Genomic DNA, 17,856 nt, shown 5'->3' on the forward strand with positions numbered 1-17,856 from the left:
CGCCTCCGGACAGAACCCATGGGCGAAATTTAAAAACAAATTAAAAACAAGATCTGTGCCTAATGGCTCTTTCAACAGACGCTGAGATGATTCGGCCGGAGTTTATTGGCACTGCCCTCTCCAAAGAAAAAAAACACTACCATGAAAATGCAGAAGATGGCAAGAGTGCGGTCGTGGAGAACTTTAATGTCTTTTCATTTCTGCGGCGTGTATCCGATCACCTCGAGCAATTCATCGTGTTCATTGAAGGCCCGCTTTGCCTGGAAGCATTTGAAAACAGCAGAAGAATTTAGATAAGGCGAAAGGAGGATGAAATAAAGCCCTCTCTCTCTTTCCCCTGATGATCTGACGTGAACACGCAGGGGTCTGCAGACGCCGTCCCCCCTCATCACCGTGACATCCACACCGTGCATGACATTATCCAGCAGAAAGCCACTGAAACCAGTTCTCTGAGCTTGGTGCCGCACTCTCATTAATCACCGCAAGACTTATTTCTGTTTTCCAGGCCATTTCTCGGTGTGAACACCTGCCTTTTACTCAAAAAACATGAGGAAACGTTCACGGACAGCCAGACACGGGTCAAAATGAGCTGCGCCGAGTAAATGAAATGTTTGGTGGGAGCTTTCATTGAGCACAGGAACATAATACAGGACTGAAATCTAATTTTAAGAACAATAGTCTGACCTTCAATGATGTAAATGATGTCATTCGAATCGATACTGAAAACGTGTGGGGCAACAAATAGCCTTCTCGCTAAAAAAATCTAACAAATGTTTTTGTAGTAGACGGCTCGTCTAAAAGAATGAAAAATGACTACATTGCCATTGGGACAGAAACATCCACTTACATCCTTTCTCTTTACATTGTTCTTTACCCTATGAAAGGTCTCGAGAAGGCATAGAAATGGTACATTATTTCAGTGCTGTGCATTAAACGTCAAGGGCCACATTAGCAGGTCATGAGCATCGGAAGTGACTTAAAAAGCCAATTTGCATAATCACTAATCCTGTTTCTCTGTTTAATGAATGAAGGTTTGTTATTTTGTACACATTATTTTAGCATCTACGTGTGCGATGCGATTATAAACACTCCTATGAGACCTCCAGGAGAGAACATGAATTCAGACACTGTGACATCGGTGATAACATTATAAGAATATAGCCAAACAGCAGCTCTCATGTGCCGAGTGAATGCCGCTAATGTAAATGTGTCTCACTGTGACGCAGGAATACATTGACAAGGTGATTTGCTTGTTTTGTAAGGAGCCCATCTAGCCATTTACAAGTATGAAAATTGATTGAGAGAAATCTCGGTTCCATTTTATAGTTTGACAATAATAACAGCCTTCTGTTTCTTGCCCTCCACAGCCAAAATTAATATAGCAATCATCAGAGTGCAGTTACATACAGAAATGTGAGTGCTAGTAATAGCAGACAGATGTCAGTGTCAGTCTGTGAACGTTCTTATACTGACCCCTGCTGGCGAAAAACGCCAACTACTGTTCAGGGAAATCATGCAACGCTTTCAAATTGAATCATCACATCACAAAATAGTGATAAGCAGATATAAAGGTCATTTATAGGCTGCTTGAGATTATCAAGAAAAGGTCATTTGTTCATGGTAGAGCATTGTGTTGGCATGTAAAGGTCATGGCGTTCTGATATTCCCTTGTGTCACGTTCCAAAATCTAGTAAAAATGTCAAATCTAGTCAATATTGTGCTCATTTAATTTCGGTATTATGATGACAATGAGCATAAATGAGCATAATGTCATCATAAGGAAGAGACCCCCAAATTCTCGCATCATTACTTCGCTGTCATGTCATTGCTAACCTATATGACTTTCTTCAACAGAACACAAAAGAAGTTATGTTGATAATGTCTCTTCATTGTCCCGTTTTGTGTCCGTACATTCTCAAAATATCTTCTGTATGTTCTGCAGAAGAAAACCAAACAGGTTTGGAATGACACACCGGTGTGTGAGTGCTAAAATATTGTTTCCCTTTTAAAAAACCCAGCATCAGTCCAATATCGCCTGAGACTATTCATAACTACATGCGCCGTCTGATTATTGCAGAGCAAAACACAAAACCTCCTCATTGTTACCCAATAAACACACTGGGCACCTCAGAGGCCCTATAAGAACTTACTGGTGAGACTGACCGACTCTGTAAACATATTTTTCACATCTTGCAATATAATTTCCACTAGAGGCCAGCACTCAATTCACGTTTGGTCACAGATCTGAGCACCTGCCACAACACATCTAGCAGAATCATCTCCATGCGAGTCATGTAATAATACTGAGCTTTTATTAGACCCGTGTGTTTCTCATCCACGCTTCTCTCGAGTAACTTGGCCGGGTCTCACGAAGAATAAACAATGAAGCTGTCATGACAACGAGAAGCAGAACTCACTGTGCAAACATTCAAACTCAATGCGGTGCGCAGAAGAGCCTGGACTGAGACACGCAGGTGTCTGCTCAAATGGGAGCATCAGTTTATAGAAGCAATGATGTTTCCTTATAGACACAGAATACCAAAGCTCGAGAAAAACAGAGTTTGAATGTCTTTGGGAATCAACATCACAGACCAAAATTATCAATGTAATAATAAGCTTTCTTATGACAACATATATTGAATATTTTATAAAAATAAAAGTATTCTACCATCACAATACATTATATATGGATACAACTTGATAGTTATGCAAATATAATAAAAGTGATACATTCCCCCATTATATATCTAAACTAATTATTGACATTAAAAGTGCGCGTGGGGGTCCATGCATAAATCCACCCACGGTTCCTCGAGGACGCCTGTGATGTCATGCTGCCAAACATTCACATGCTGCAGGTTTGTGGGGCAAAAGGGCAAATAAGGCTGAACTTCCCGCCCCTGACAACCATCACAAAGCCACACAAACCAGCAGCACATTCATCTGAATGACAGCAACGTGAAACTCTGCACTAGACGCGTTTCACGCACACAAAGTAAAAGCGCAAGAAAGTGTCGCTTTCGAGGATTCAACCGCAGCGCTGATGACGCAAGAGCTCGTCGGGTATCGATCGAGGTGATCAGAGGAGATTTAATGACGTCTCGGGTTTTAATCGATTGTTTTTCTTGATAACATCGGTCAACTTTAACGTCTGTTTTGTAGTTTTCTCATTTATGCTTTGAAGGACATGTGGTGAACTTGACACTTGAAAGTGCGTTTGTAAGTATTCAAAGTGCGCTTATTTGACATTATTATAAATTGCAAACGATTGTAGAATACGAATCTCGAATATGAGGAGTTCGAGTCTCGAGTTCGAGACAAATTATGTAATAATAAAAGTTTTTTGCTGTTGTTGTTTACATGTTGTTATGGTGTCTTCTGGTTGGAGTGTTGTAAAGACTATCGAAAATATACAAATATATTTCACTTTCTCAAATCTCTACACGTCAATCTAAATATTTTTTTATTATATTTGGAATGCGGTCCCAAAGGTAAAGTAGGAAACACATAGTAAAGTAAGGGACTCTTATGGGATGCTGGGATAGTTTCGATAGTTTAATATTTGATCTGTGATTTATGTTAAGCAGGTGACCGAAATCTCTCCACACAAGCCGAAGATGTCCACCCATCAGAGCAGCGATGGACACGAACAGAAAATGCTGTGACCTCATGGTTTCTCCTTCCAGTATGGCCCAGCCCATCACGGGACACCTGGCACCTCACCTGAGGGTCCACACGGGTCGCACCTTCTCTCCATCACACCGTCCTGCTCTGACGTCCAGCACGGAAGCCGACATAAGCACGGCCCCTGGAAACGCTTTACTCTTCCCGGCTCTGAGTCTCCGTAGGCAGGTGCTGACCAATGGGAAGCATCATGGAATTCTGAACTTTTCCCAGTCGCCACAGCATCCGGCCCCTTCGTTGCCATTCTCATCTTCTTCCAAACAGTCAGTCCGATCCAGCTGCCGTGACTATGGTATGAAAGGTAAAACTTCTTTTGAAAAGGATTTAAACTTTAAGCTTAGGAGAAAGGGATAGCTGTTCGTAGGACTTACAAATAAGCAAGTGTGTACTTGTAAAAGTTATGAACTGAATGAACTTTGTTGATGTTGTTGACCTGATACTGTATGTCTTTTTATGGCCCTCTTTAGTGTGACAGTTTGCTTGAGAAACATGGAGCAAGATCCTTGTCTTTTGACATCGAGTCGTAAACATTTCTCTGATCATCTCGTCTCATCCACCTGCTCATTTACAGTCTGCTGTTCATACCTGATTTAACTTCAATGCCGCTCTTATATTTTTGATAATTAACCAAGCAGAAAGCTTCCGCCTAATCGAGCCTTGGGACCAAAGTAGAGACAGAAACTCATTAGTACTTAACAGAGCAGAAACTGTTCCTTGTCTTTACAGGGTGGTTATGGAAATTCCATGAGTATTCATGTGTTTCTGTTTGATTGAGACACAAAAATCGTGTTTAAGAACAAAAGCTCAGATGTTATTTGAGTTTTGAAGCTGTAGTCATTTTACTCAGATTCACTCATCACTTTCTACGTCACAGTATAATACTAAATAGTAAATCAAATCACTGTGATATCATATTAATATATTTGATTCTGTAACAAATAAAAACGTATAATATGATTCAGACGAAATAGATAACGGGTCACTTTTACAATGAAACTAAAGGTCTTTGCAGGTACAGTCCGATATTTTTTTATTCGTATTTGGCGCTCTCTGAATTGTGAAAACACCTCCCAAAATTGGCTTGCTACGGATGCGAAATATGCAGAAATTCGAACCCAGTCCGGAAATATTGGAGGCAGTGTGTCAACGAGATTGACACAGCGTGAGGTCATATAAAATTTTTTAACGTGCAGAAGTTTCGGACTCAAATTGCGGACTCGTTGTGCAACGGCCTTCAGTCTTTTAGAGCTTGACAGATGTGGCCACTTTAAACAAATAATAAATAACTTTACTTGTAAAACGCTTTAGTTTAGCTTTAAACGGTTGTGTTTTATAGAGCTAAAAATATTTTTCAGCAACAGTGGTACCCATCGGTTTTGTCCATAGATTCTTCAAAATATCTTCATATGTATCCTGCAGAAAAAAAGAAAGTCATACACATTTGAAATGACAAGAGGGTGAAAAAATGATGGCAGAATTTTCTGCTTTGTGTGAACTTACCCTTTAAAAAAATCTATTAACAGTCCTGGTTCTTTTTTCCCAGTCATGTGATATAAACCGGCCTCTTAATGTGCACTTAACCCGGCCTCAAATATGTAACATCAATCATCTTCACATTCTCAATGTGTAATTTGCAAACAAGCTGTTGTTTTAAATGTTACCTTAATCCATACCAGGAAAGCAATAAAATGGATTTTCCACAAAGTTTGAGTTAGCCGAACTGAGCATTCAGGTCATGTAGCTGATCAGACCGATCATAATCCTTTTTGCTGTACAAGGAAGAAAAATAAGTATATCTGCAGGGCAGAACGTCCCTCTGATCTACTGGAAATGACTTCTGAAGAGAAACACAGACTTTGATTATTAGTTCTCTGCTGGAAATTGGTTTTTAGTCATTTGAGTAGCATTTTTTCCTGCTCTTTAATGGCATAATGTTATTATGACAGTCTGAAGTTAAGTATTATGAGAATGTAGAAGTGGGTACTTAGACTTTTCACAGTTTGTATAAGAACTTAAAAGTGTGCTTTTATCACAGAGGATATTTTAAAGGGAATTATTCAAAGACGTGCCCCAAATGTCAAATGAAACTTCATTATGGCTTTACTCTTTCTCAGGTTATTTGTCTGTGGGGCCGAACAGAAAGGCACTTGGACCGTGTGGAGGATCAAACCTGCAGGTGACAAGCAGCGCTATGATGCTGCAGAGATCTCCATCTGTTCCACAAACATCAACTCACAATTGTCTGTCTCATGCCGTGGGCCTCATGGTTCCATTTACAGATGCCCGGTAAAACTCATCACCTGAAATGAAATAATCAAAAACTACCTTTACATATTCTTGTCGAATTTGATCATTTCTAAATATAATAGGGTAAATAAACCCAGTTTTGATGTTATCACAGGTCTTTGCTCTCCAGAGAATCTTTAGCTTCCACCACCCTCAGCATTGCTGAGACGCAGTCCATACGTAGCAGTAAGTTGGACTGGCCCTACGGTTATCATGTTCTTCCACCCCTGGGGCATCAGCAGGCATCCGCACAGACATCCGAAGCGCTTGACCCGAACCCGGGAACTGCCCTGTGCGAGAGCACCCGTACCTCCAACCCCACTTCTCTACCCCCTTATCTCTTCAAAGAGGACGCCACCAGCCCGCATCTCTCTGCTCGATGCAAAAAGAGAGCTCTGTCCCTGTCTCCTCTCTCTGATGGCATTGACCTCAACTCCATGATCCGGACCTCACCCACGTCGTTGGTGGCATACATCATCGGATCTCGTGCCTCCCCGAGCTCGCATCCCACCCCTTCGCCTCTGCAGTCGGACGTATGCGGCCACCTGCTGGGCATCAGAGGGAGCTACATCCCGAACCCACACATTTCTAAAGAGGACGATGTGGCCGACCGGGAAAGTTACTGCATGCACCGCTTGCAGGACGCGACCCTAGAAGATCAATTCACCAATCTGGTGGTGGAGCATCAACTTTTGTCCAGACCTGCTGCACAGAGCGCATCCAACAACCTGTCGGCCTCCGTGCAGCTTCGGTTCGAACTGGCAGCAAGCTGCCACAAAGGCCCCCCACCACCGTATCACAGCCATCAACACGTGCGAAGGGCGGCTCACGGCGAGCTCCCGGGCCACAATCCAGCGGTGCCCTCAAATGACATCAGGGTCCCTCCTGCGACTCTCTGCACCATGCTAGAGGAAGATGAGGAGGAGGATTTTAGTGGAGGCCACTGCTGCTCCTGGGTGCACTGTGGTGCAGTTTACAGCCATCGGGAGGAGTTGGTCAAACACATCGAGAAGATCCACGTGGATCAGCGCAAAGGTGAGGACTTCACCTGCTTCTGGGCCGGGTGTCCACGGAAACACAAGCCTTTCAATGCTCGCTACAAACTCCTCATCCACATGAGAGTTCATTCTGGAGAGAAACCCAACAAGTGCTCGGTAAGCAAAGTCAGTATTGATTTGAAAACTTTTGGAATCACACAGATTTAAGCAAAAGTCACAACTTCACTGGCTTAACCTTAAATGATTTAATGTGCAGTGGCAGGCTGAAGTAAGTCATTTGTATGGTCACTCTGTGGACTATATGGGAAACCTGTTTGAGAAGCATTATTATGTTCACAATTACTTCACCTTTAAGCCTCGACACAGAGACCCATTTTAGCATTAAAGCAATATCGTTATACGTTTATTTGGTCATATCATGCAAAAGAAAGGGCTAACTACACCCCCCTGTGGTTGTCATGGTAAATTAAGGTGCTGCTTCTGTTTCTGCAGCACATTGGGATGCTGCAGTGCGCAACTGCTGTTTACAAACACATTAGGAGAATTTAATGTTAATACCTCTGTCTGTGCTTCAGTCAAACATACTGTAGTAATCACCATTAAGACAAAAACAAAAGGAACTGTGGTTTAGGCCGTAATCTGTGAGTTTTTCTTCTCTCTTGTAGCTCCTGCCATCTGCTAATTAGTGATTATCCTTGATAATTGACATGAGAGTCTGTGCAATTATGGAGTTATTAAAAAAGGGACAAAAAAAGACTGAGATTCAAGAGCTTGCGCAGACACAGCAACATTCTTTGATTAGCTGGACATGTTGTTTAGAGCCCTGTAAACTGCCAGCTTGTTGGACGTGCGGTCAGGGATGTGTGCATTTAGTGTGAGAGACTTGTTTCTGCACTTGACTTAAAAAATTTATAGTTAAGTAATAATAGCTAACTACAAGTTTGAGATTAGTTTTGTAGGCAAGGATATTATTGTGCCAATAATATTACATTGCATAAAACGTTTTAATATTTAAAGTCCAGGTGAAATAAAATATGACAATACATTTTTTTTATGGAATATAGTAGTGTTTGTTATAAATAGCTTATCAGGTCAGATCACTCTCTTTTTAAAGCTCATGTGCCCTCATAATCTTCAATCAAAATCTGCACTTCCGCCCTGCAGTGGCTATACATCTCACAAGCCACGCCCACTATTTTCACAGTCAAATGTTGTGTCCCAATTCGCTTACTTATACTATGCACTAAAAGAAGGTAGTGTTTTTGTTATGGAAAAGTGTATACATCTAGTGTGTAGCAAAACAATATGCACGAACTCGGACATACTAACCGGAAACGGAAGTGGCCATTAACTGTCACATTAATCAAAATACAGCTCTTCTTTCCATCAAAGTATTTAGCATTCATTGTTTCATAAGTAATTTTAGTGACGATTTGGGACATACTAATTATATTTAGAATACTATTAAGGAAGGATAGTATGCGAATTGGGACGCAGCAGAAATTTCGTTTCACTCGGAAGTTAAAACTATCGCAACTTCCAGTTCATATGGAGTTTTAAGAAAATTAGTTAACAGCCCAAAATAGACAGGAACTCTTCAGTACTGCTTTAAAAAGCATCTCAGGATGAGATCTCAAGCAGCTGGATGATACAAAGAAATACTTTTACAAGTTCTAGGGTCACATTAACAATTATGCTGAAAATGCAAAAAATAAGTGTTTTAACTTTAAACATTTCCATAGTTTTATGTGTATTATTAAAATAAAAAAATTATAACCGAGTGACCATCTCATACATGCATATGGGCAATAGTTTGATGTGGGTGATCTGTACAGTTAAACGTTTTCTGCTGTTGTCTGAAAGTCTCTGATCAATCATTAATCCCTCACACATACCTGTGGTCAACCTTCAGCTCCGTACTCTTACTCATTACCAAAAACCTCTTCTGTTGCCATGACGCCAGGAACAGTTGGATGGTTTTCCGACACGCGTTATCAAGGTCTAAAGGAAGAAAACAACAGGCAAATATATTAAAAGTCTTCCCAGTGTAAACCACCGCCTTTGGTTGTCGGCCACATATATTGATCATGGGTCATATTACAGAAACCTCCTTAAATTAATATCTGAGAATTTTAATTTGGAACCCATTTACAAGATTGACATCACAATGGTCACTAAACAGATTTTCAGTTAGGATGTGTCTGTAATACAGCGCAAGACTTTTAGCACTGAGTTTTTGAGAAGTGTTTGAAGGGAGTTAACAGTGGTAAACAGATATGTGAGTTCACCAGCTTAATGACAGAGATCTGATGTCCAGCACAAACAGCAGGCATGTCCCAGCATGCTCAGCGACCTACTCGCTCACACACAAACACACACACACACACACGCCTTCCTACTCATAAATTATTGAAACATTATTCCGTTTGGTCAGATACCAACGGCACATTACTTTTTTTGCTTTTGTAAGGTCTTATTAGTTCATGCCGTGAAGAAGTTAAACTTTCTGTCTTGAAATGTGGGAAAGTAGCGCAGCATCTGACGCAAAGCCGCCCTAACCTCTCTTTAAAGAAATCTGTCTTTGTCAGCGCAGACGTGTCTTTGTTCAGATCATGAGCTTCTTACAGTTTAACGGATACAACCTCAAACAATAGACCTTCAAACAACTGTCACTTCTAGACAAATCAAATACAGTTAGTTTCGTTTGTTTGGATCTTTGTTAAATTCATCATTTCGATCAACCTTTCCATTCGTAACTTTTTCTAAAAGAGCCTGATGCTCCGCTTTGTCACGACAGCGCAGCACCTCAAATAGCCCAATGTAGTCTGCTGAGACGCATTAATCGCCAACATTCCTCAAGCTTAAACAAAAGATAATGGAAAAGTTGGAGTCGTCTTGGTGATGTCAAGAACTGGCAGGATGAAACGTTGCTTGTTTGCTGGCACTCGCAGCAGCTGCCATTATGCAGCGACGCATGGCGTGCTGCCACAGCCCGTCAGGGACCGCTTGTGACTTTGAGCAGCACATTGGAGCCATGTTGCCGTCTATTCAGGCCGCTGTCTCTCCGGGCAGCCGACAGGCTCTGAGCTTTATTAAATAAAGTCAGTCTGAAAGGTTCTCTAGTGCACCGGCACGGACGGACACCGCTGGACGTCTGGCACTTTGTGCTGTTTGATGCGCCGTCTGTTTTTCCAGCAGTCCTGACCTGAATGCTTATTGACTGCTTTCCTTTCTGTCAGACAGGGACAGTTGAGGTGTAGTTGGTGATTTCATGGTCATTAAGGTGCTTGTATTTAGTAGTTTAGACTCTAATGAGTCCTGCCCGTGACCTGAAAGGTTTGTGGTCAAAGTTAAATACTGCCTGTTAGAACGATTACAAAAAAATGGAAAGGTTTATTATGTAAAAGGATGTCTCATTTTCAGTAAATGCTATGTGGTTGCATACTGGACCAAGTTTTTATAATACTTTGGTCTCTGTATGACTTCAGTCTGTCATTCATTCAGTTGGATTCTTTGCCTCTTTTAACCTGAGATTTAGTCATAAAATGTGACAACATGTCGTGTCAGCATCACAAACCATCTTTTTTCTAACTCTATGAGCAACCGTAAAAGTGATGCTAGCTTGAACAAACACCACACATGAAGATTCATTGTGAAATCCTTCAAGTTTGTTTGTGATCAGTATTTACAAGTTGGAAATGAGAAGGATCTTGGAAAGATGACAGCGCGTGCGCGTGAAGAAACTGCAGAACGCCTGCGCCTTTCTCTCGCTGCTTTTAAAACAATTCAGATTAATCCCAGTCCAGACACTCTACGTCTAAAACAAACAGTGTGTAATGAGAGGGACGAACCTTCAATGCTCCAGAAAAACCAAACGCCAAACTGGAAGAGAATTCATTTGGCGAGACTTATGATCGTACGTCACCCTATCTGAGAAAAAAGAACAAAATTCCTGTTATTTATCTTATGAAGAATCCATACGGTTGAGGAAAACTTAAAACAAGGCTCCCAGTTCTTTCTATTCTTAATAAAACATCATAAAATCATCTATTTTCAGAACAAACTTTATGATTAAAATCTCAGATACACCTACGTACAAAGAGATGTTGTTATCTGCTGCTGACGGCAAACAAAGTGAATCACTTTATTAATAAAGCTAAATCCAAACAGCCTGACCTAACAACAGCCTTTAGAAGAGAAATATTAAAGCAGAGAAAAATAGACTTTTAATATCCAAGGAACTGATTTCAGCAAATTCCTGTTATGCATTGTAATGAAAGGAATTTCAGCTATGGGTGAAGTCATTTTTCAGATGATATATTAGATACATTGCTCTCGAAGCCATATTTAGCCAAATTAAACAAGGTCAGAAAGTTTGTTCACAAGTCAGTGGTTCTTGCATTCTTGTGAGCATTCGAAAGGACAAAGATCACAAACTGTACATTCTTTCAGAGTCACGGCATGAAATTACAGTGATGTCATGTGAGTAAGGAAAATGTACAAGATCCGGGCTCATTCTTCTCTCCACGATATTGTTATTGTTATATAAAAACATTTACTATACAGTAAATGCACTACACATCATATAGTTGCAGTGTATGATGCGGTGTGGGTTATTGAAACAGTTAAGACACTGTAAGTTACAACAATTTAAAGGGATAGATCACCCAAAAAATCTGGCATCATTTACTCACCCTCATATCTGTATAAATGTCTTTGTTCTGATGAACAGTTTTTGACCACCATTGAAAAATGGCTTTATACATTTCTTTGTTCTGTTGAACACAAAAGACGATAGTTGAAAAATGTAGGAAAGCAAAAAGTTCTGGGCACTTTTGAATACCATTGTAATTTTTCCTACTAAATTTCCAAATAAATGTATACAGATTGGGAACACCTTGAGGTTGAGTAAAGGATGACAGAATTTTCAATTTTGGTCGAACTGTCCCTTTAAATGTGACACTCACTCCAGAGATCAATGACTTTGAGGAACTGTTTTACGTTGCAATTTTTCCTATTTAATAATGCATGATTGCACAGAGAGTATCAAGATGGCAGAAAACAAGCTAAGGTTTAAACCGTACATGTGCAAAGTGTCCAGACCTCCCAGTTCAGCCCTGTCCTTTATGATCTGTATATTTATGACCATTCATTAAAAGAGCAAAACACTGACCCCACCTGGTCGCTCTGTGTCATAAGAGGTTTCTTCACGTATGCACTCTTGACACGAACTGTCGTGACATATCCAGCCCTTTAAATTTGCTGTCTGATCGTATGTTCCTCCGTTTAGTTTGAGGGCTGTCAGAAGGCATTTTCTCGTCTGGAGAACCTTAAAATCCATCTCAGGAGCCACACAGGTGAGAAACCCTACGTGTGTCAACACCCCGGCTGTCAGAAAGCCTTCAGCAACTCCAGCGACCGCGCCAAACACCAGCGAACGCACGTTGACACGGTGAGCAGACCCCCAAAATGTCGTGAGCATTATACGAGCTAGTCTTCTATACTATAGTCACGCTTTAACACTCCCACACAAGACACCTGCAGACAAGATGCAAAGAAACGTGTTGTAACAAGTTGTGATGTTCTGCAGAAACCGTACGTGTGTCAGATCCGCGGCTGCATGAAACGTTACACGGACCCCAGCTCTCTGCGCAAGCACGTCAAGTCTCATTCTTTGAAGGAGCAACAAGCCAGGAAAAAGGTATGAATATGAATATGAAAGGTCAGATGGTTCACCCAAAAACTGTATTCATGCATTCGCCCTTATGTTCCTTTAAACCAGTGCTTGGACTACTTTCAAGCCCTTTTGAATAGTTCCATTCATTGTGATGTTGAAGAGAGAAAAAACTGAGATTAACCTCATGCCTTAAAGGGATATAGTTCATCCAAAAATGAAAATTCTGTCATCATTTAATGCTCATGTAATTTCATACCCGCATAAATTTGAAAGAAAGATATTTGGAAGAATGTATGTTATTTTCAGTTCCATCATTGACAACCATAGGAAGAGAGTGCACGAGAACTCTTTGTTCTCCTAAATTCTTCGAAATATCTCATCATGTGTTCAACAGAACAAAACATACAATATTCTTCGTGACACAAAAGTGTAGCATTATACCAGAGACGTCTTGACAACAAAGTGTCTAAACTTTAGATTTGTTTCTCGTGTAGGAGTCGCGTTCATTAACACAGAGAAAAAATAAAGGTCACGTCACCATAGATACAGATTCCTCAGGTAAAACTGTTCCCGAGAAAGACCAAAATACCGTAGCATATCAACCTCCGCCTTTGCTTTGACTATATCCGTCCAGTTTGTATACGTGCCTTTCGTTGTAACTCGTGATTGTTAAAGATCACGCTGAATATATTATTAGAGTCGCCAAATCACACGCCTCTGGAGGTCATGAGCTCCGAATGCAGCGATGTTTTAAGCCGTGATATGAAACCGTACACAATAGATAAACTATTGAACATTCTGCCCAATTAATCTGAAGATTACGAGTCAATTAGCCGAGCCATTATCTCCAGCTGTTATCATCCATTTGCTTTATTAAAACCTGGAAAGAAAATGGAGGCGACGTGAAGTCAAAATCTATAGATTTTATTAATACGCGTTTCTTGTAATGTACATCATTTATCAGTGCACGCCCTTCTAGCCAAAGCCATGTTTGTGTTGACAACTGTACTACAATGAAACCACTTTAAATTCATGTGTTGAATATCCTGAATTCAGAATGGGTTTTAATGCCCTTTATTCTGCGATTTTGAATAAATGTTGTCGTATTTGATGTGATTTAGCTGAGATGGAGCACAGACGTCAGTCAGGACGGACTTACAGAATGCTTGACTGTTCAGCCACTGCAGCACAACCTCTCTCCACTGGACCTGATTGAGAGCACGCGTCAGTCCCCCACTGATGATCTGTACGCAGGTAGAAAAAACTTACGCCATAATACTCAAGCGGATGCTTTTAACAGCATGCAAAATTGTGTTCCTTTTTACCAGGTTGATTACATTTATGATCATCGCAGTAAAAACATAGTAAAACAATATGGGAAGCTTCATCTTTTCTAAAAGCGATGTCACAGAAATAGTGATTTTTTTTCTTTCGATGTACCAGGTGTCCTCAACCTTAATCTGCCCAGCCAAACTGTCCCCCGGCACAGTCCGATGAAGATCACAAGTGATCAACAAAACCATCAACCCAGTATTCAGCTGCCTTCCTTACCACAGAGCAACAGCAGGTACTGAATAAAACACAACGCATTTAACTTCTGAAGTGAAACCCAATATATAAATGCTATGTGCAGCCGTTCTTGAATTTATTTATGAGGATTTAATTTGATTCATTTTGACGACATGATTACATCATCTGAAAAAAAGAATCATTTCAGAAGAGTGAACCCATGATGAACCATGCAAAATAAGAACGGAAAAGTCTAGAAAAGGAAGGACATTTATATGTTAACGTTCAATTCAACATCGACCGTGATAGCTTTGAGTGATAGTTCTGGTCGCAATTTTTCCAGGCGAGTTTTCTATATTGTAATTGCTTTTTGTGCGCTCATCCACACGTCGATTTGATTCATTTATTGACTAATCTGCTCATTTTTGAGGGACCGAGAAATACAGGATCCTTCACAGCCAGTATTACAAATAAGTGCGTTTCTGCTCCTGAGATCCTCAATAACGTCTTTTCTGCAGGATTTCCATGCAGGCTAGTTTACGTGATAACTAACAAGAAAAGATGGTTGTTCTTGCATCTGTGATTAGACAAAATTAAGGTACATTTGTATTCACTCAGAGGTCATAGTGGTGAAAAGCAGGTTTGATTCAACATTAAGTTGGCATCAGGTCTATACACTGGTGTCTCTCGCTGCCTCTTCAAACTTGATGAATTGAGTCTAATAATCTGATGAATGGCGTATTTTTTCTATTACTATGTTTTGGATAAGCCCCAAAGAAGCAAACGGCCATAGATCTTCTAGTTTACATTCATTTTGAGTTTGTTTGGCTCATTTAAAAGCTTCAACACCCTTTTCTTGTCTGATCCGTGATAAATGCGTTCCTGCGCATCGGTTGTCATGGCTTTACGCCTGTTTGCTTATAGTTACAATAATCGGATTCAAGTAAAGCACAATTTTCTTTTGTGAAAGATTCACTGCGCCTTTTGTGTGTTTAACACGTTTACCGTGGCAAAAGTGTGTGGTAAGAGGTGGAGATTTTTGGACGGCCGTCTCATGGACACACATTCCTTCAGAGTTGCACTTCAAAGGACACAGAGAAACCTTTTCTCCTCTCTGGAAACAGATGCGCATGGCTTCTCCCCGCTTGCGATTGTTCCGGGACCAGCAGTAGGCACGGCATGCGCCGCAGGATCCAAGGAAGTCAATTGGCTCGTGAGATGAAGACCTGCTCTGCCTCATCGGTTTCGAGGGCCCGCATTAGCGGATGCTATAGCCACCAACCAGAGCCGACGAAGAATTCAACAAGTGAATCATAAAATCTGAGAAATCCCACCTAAGGCCAAGCCAAGGGATTGTTGTAATTAGTACCTCGCTTTGTGGTAAATCAGTTGAGAAACACCTCTGCCCCCGTTTTCACACATTTTCTTGACGCAATTTTTCTGTACATCCATGAAAACAACCCCTATTAGTAAACGAAATAAAAAGTCTTAAGATATAAGGTTTTCTAATCTTCAATTAAATCTGGTTTTTACCATGTCATCTCTCAGGTTTAGGGTTCCTTTATCACATCAGATGACTCCCGGTCCATCACCGCTGTTGCCACCGACGGTATCTCCATCGCCTCACCACTCGGTGACACAAAACACCAGCAAACTACCCAGATACTCCAATCCCAGAACACCCCATGCTGCTATTCAAGAGAGTATGTATCTGTTGATTATAGTTTACTTACAACAAAAATGTACTTCGAGTTAACATAAATATTTGATTCATATGAAAGGTGCTCTGTAGAAACAACATGGTGAATTCCACGCAATGGGACCCACGGTGTATGTATAGAAATAGCTCAATCTATGGGAATAAAAACCTAATGCTCCATTATGTACACCTCTAAAGACATAGTTATGTATATAATATAGAATTTTGTCAATAGATCCTCCTTAATTTTACACTTTGGTCCTTTAATATCAATCAAACTGCAGTTGGGGTGTTTTGATTAAGTTAACCACTGCAATAAAAACAGGATAACATCATAAAAAATGGTATTTATTGTTTTTGCAAATAAACTCTATTAATATACTGTACACACACACACACACACACATATATATATATATATGTGTGTGTGTGTGTGTGTGTAAGTATGTAATGTCAAAATGTCATAGAAGTAGTGACATCAAGCATTTAATAAACTTTGATAAAAAAACACGCTAACAGTGCGCTATGAACGTCCTAACGCAATTCACCCAGCAACACCCTAACAACCACCCAGAACATTTGCCTAATATTCAGCAGTAGACACGTGTATGTATGTGCAGTATACAGCAGATGTCAAATGCATATTGAAGATGTGACTGCGGCCGGAGATCAAACTGATCATCAGTCAGTGATTCACACACTGGTCCTCTCTCCTCTTTGGAGCAACAGATGGCAGCCTGTCAGACACTGTTAAAAATAGATCCATCTATTTCACTTCCCATCTCATTATACAGATCGTATACAGTTCAAACAACACTTGAAGGAAATACAGTATCAGTCTAAACATTAATGTCCAGCTGAGGGAGATAAGCTATCAACTATTTTCTCTTGATTTTTTGATTCAATATGTATTTTGATATTTACTGTAATATGAAGAGATGCAAACGTCTGATATGATAATCACATGCTTTGTGTTTCTTGGAATAACACCGTCAGGTTTCTCTGGTGATGCCCAGACCTTGTTCTCCTACAGTGACTCTCCGCTAGTTATGCAAATGACTGAGGGCGATTTGGGCTCCTCTGACGCATCTCAGCAGGAGCTTCAGCTGGCGCACAGTGCTCTGTCGGGCATCTCTGGTAAACACAAACAAACACTTAAGTCAGCATTTTACTTACAGTATGTCACAAGTCTCACAAAGAAGGGATCTTAAAGCTGTACATGTGTTTGTGACAGCTGCGTTTGAATGCCAGGCTGGACCTGAAGACTTCCTAGATGTGCAGGTGCCGTCAATGTCCGAGGACAATTATCTTTACATCCACGCCGTGGACAGAAGCCCAAGCCAGACCTCATGTGTTTATACCCGAGTCTGAATATATATCTCATCCACCTGAACATTGTCTGCTTCAATTGTTTTAATCGTGGAGGTATTTGGACACACCGTAAATATATATTTTTCATAATCATGTGTGCAAACGAATGATCCTGGATATTTTTCCGTAGAAAAATGACTTCATCTTTGCAATATGTTTGAATTTCACACGGGTGTCATGCAAAGTAATGTGTTTTCCACAGTGCCACGGTACTTTTTGTCGAACTTGTGCTATTTTATGAAATATGCAATAATATTGTTGTTAATGTAATGGCAGGCAGACATTTGTAAAAGTCACTTAAGCGTCCAAATACAATGTATTTGTAATTCACATGTATGTATATGCAAAACTGGTAGGCCTGCACACAACTGATATGTAAATATGTATACATAAATCAAATATCTGTACATTTATATTGACTAAAATCTGTGAGCATGAGTTGAATTTGATGCTTTTATAATTGTTCATATTGAGGAGAACTGTAGTGATCATGTATGTTAATTATGGATAATTTGTGTTTAAATTCTGTGCACATACGGACCAAACATTAGACAACTTTAATATAATAGGCTACTAATGCCATTAACTCACCTTAATTATCTTATGCCATGTCATACTTTAAATCGCTACAT

General features: G+C 40.4%; 1 protein-coding gene across 1 annotated transcript; it reads left to right on the forward strand.

Annotated features, from left to right (window-relative positions):
* Positions 1–3,639: 3,639 nt before the first annotated feature.
* Positions 3,640–17,661, forward strand: glis3 (GLIS family zinc finger 3; the record flags this gene model as incomplete). The annotated part of the gene is made up of 10 exons (XM_079448305.1): positions 3,640–3,976; positions 5,799–5,970; positions 6,086–7,124; positions 12,259–12,420; positions 12,559–12,669; positions 13,767–13,899; positions 14,089–14,212; positions 15,703–15,857; positions 16,850–16,990; positions 17,088–17,661. 10 exons carry the CDS (start codon positions 3,640–3,642, stop codon positions 17,222–17,224), a joined length of 2,511 nt encoding a protein of 836 aa, XP_079304431.1. The 3' UTR covers positions 17,225–17,661.
* Between the last annotated feature and the right edge of the window lie 195 nt (positions 17,662–17,856).

The sequence above is a fragment of the Barbatula barbatula genome (genome assembly GCF_947034865.1).
Source record: "Barbatula barbatula genome assembly, chromosome: 24".
Classification (NCBI taxonomy): domain Eukaryota; kingdom Metazoa; phylum Chordata; class Actinopteri; order Cypriniformes; family Nemacheilidae; genus Barbatula; species Barbatula barbatula.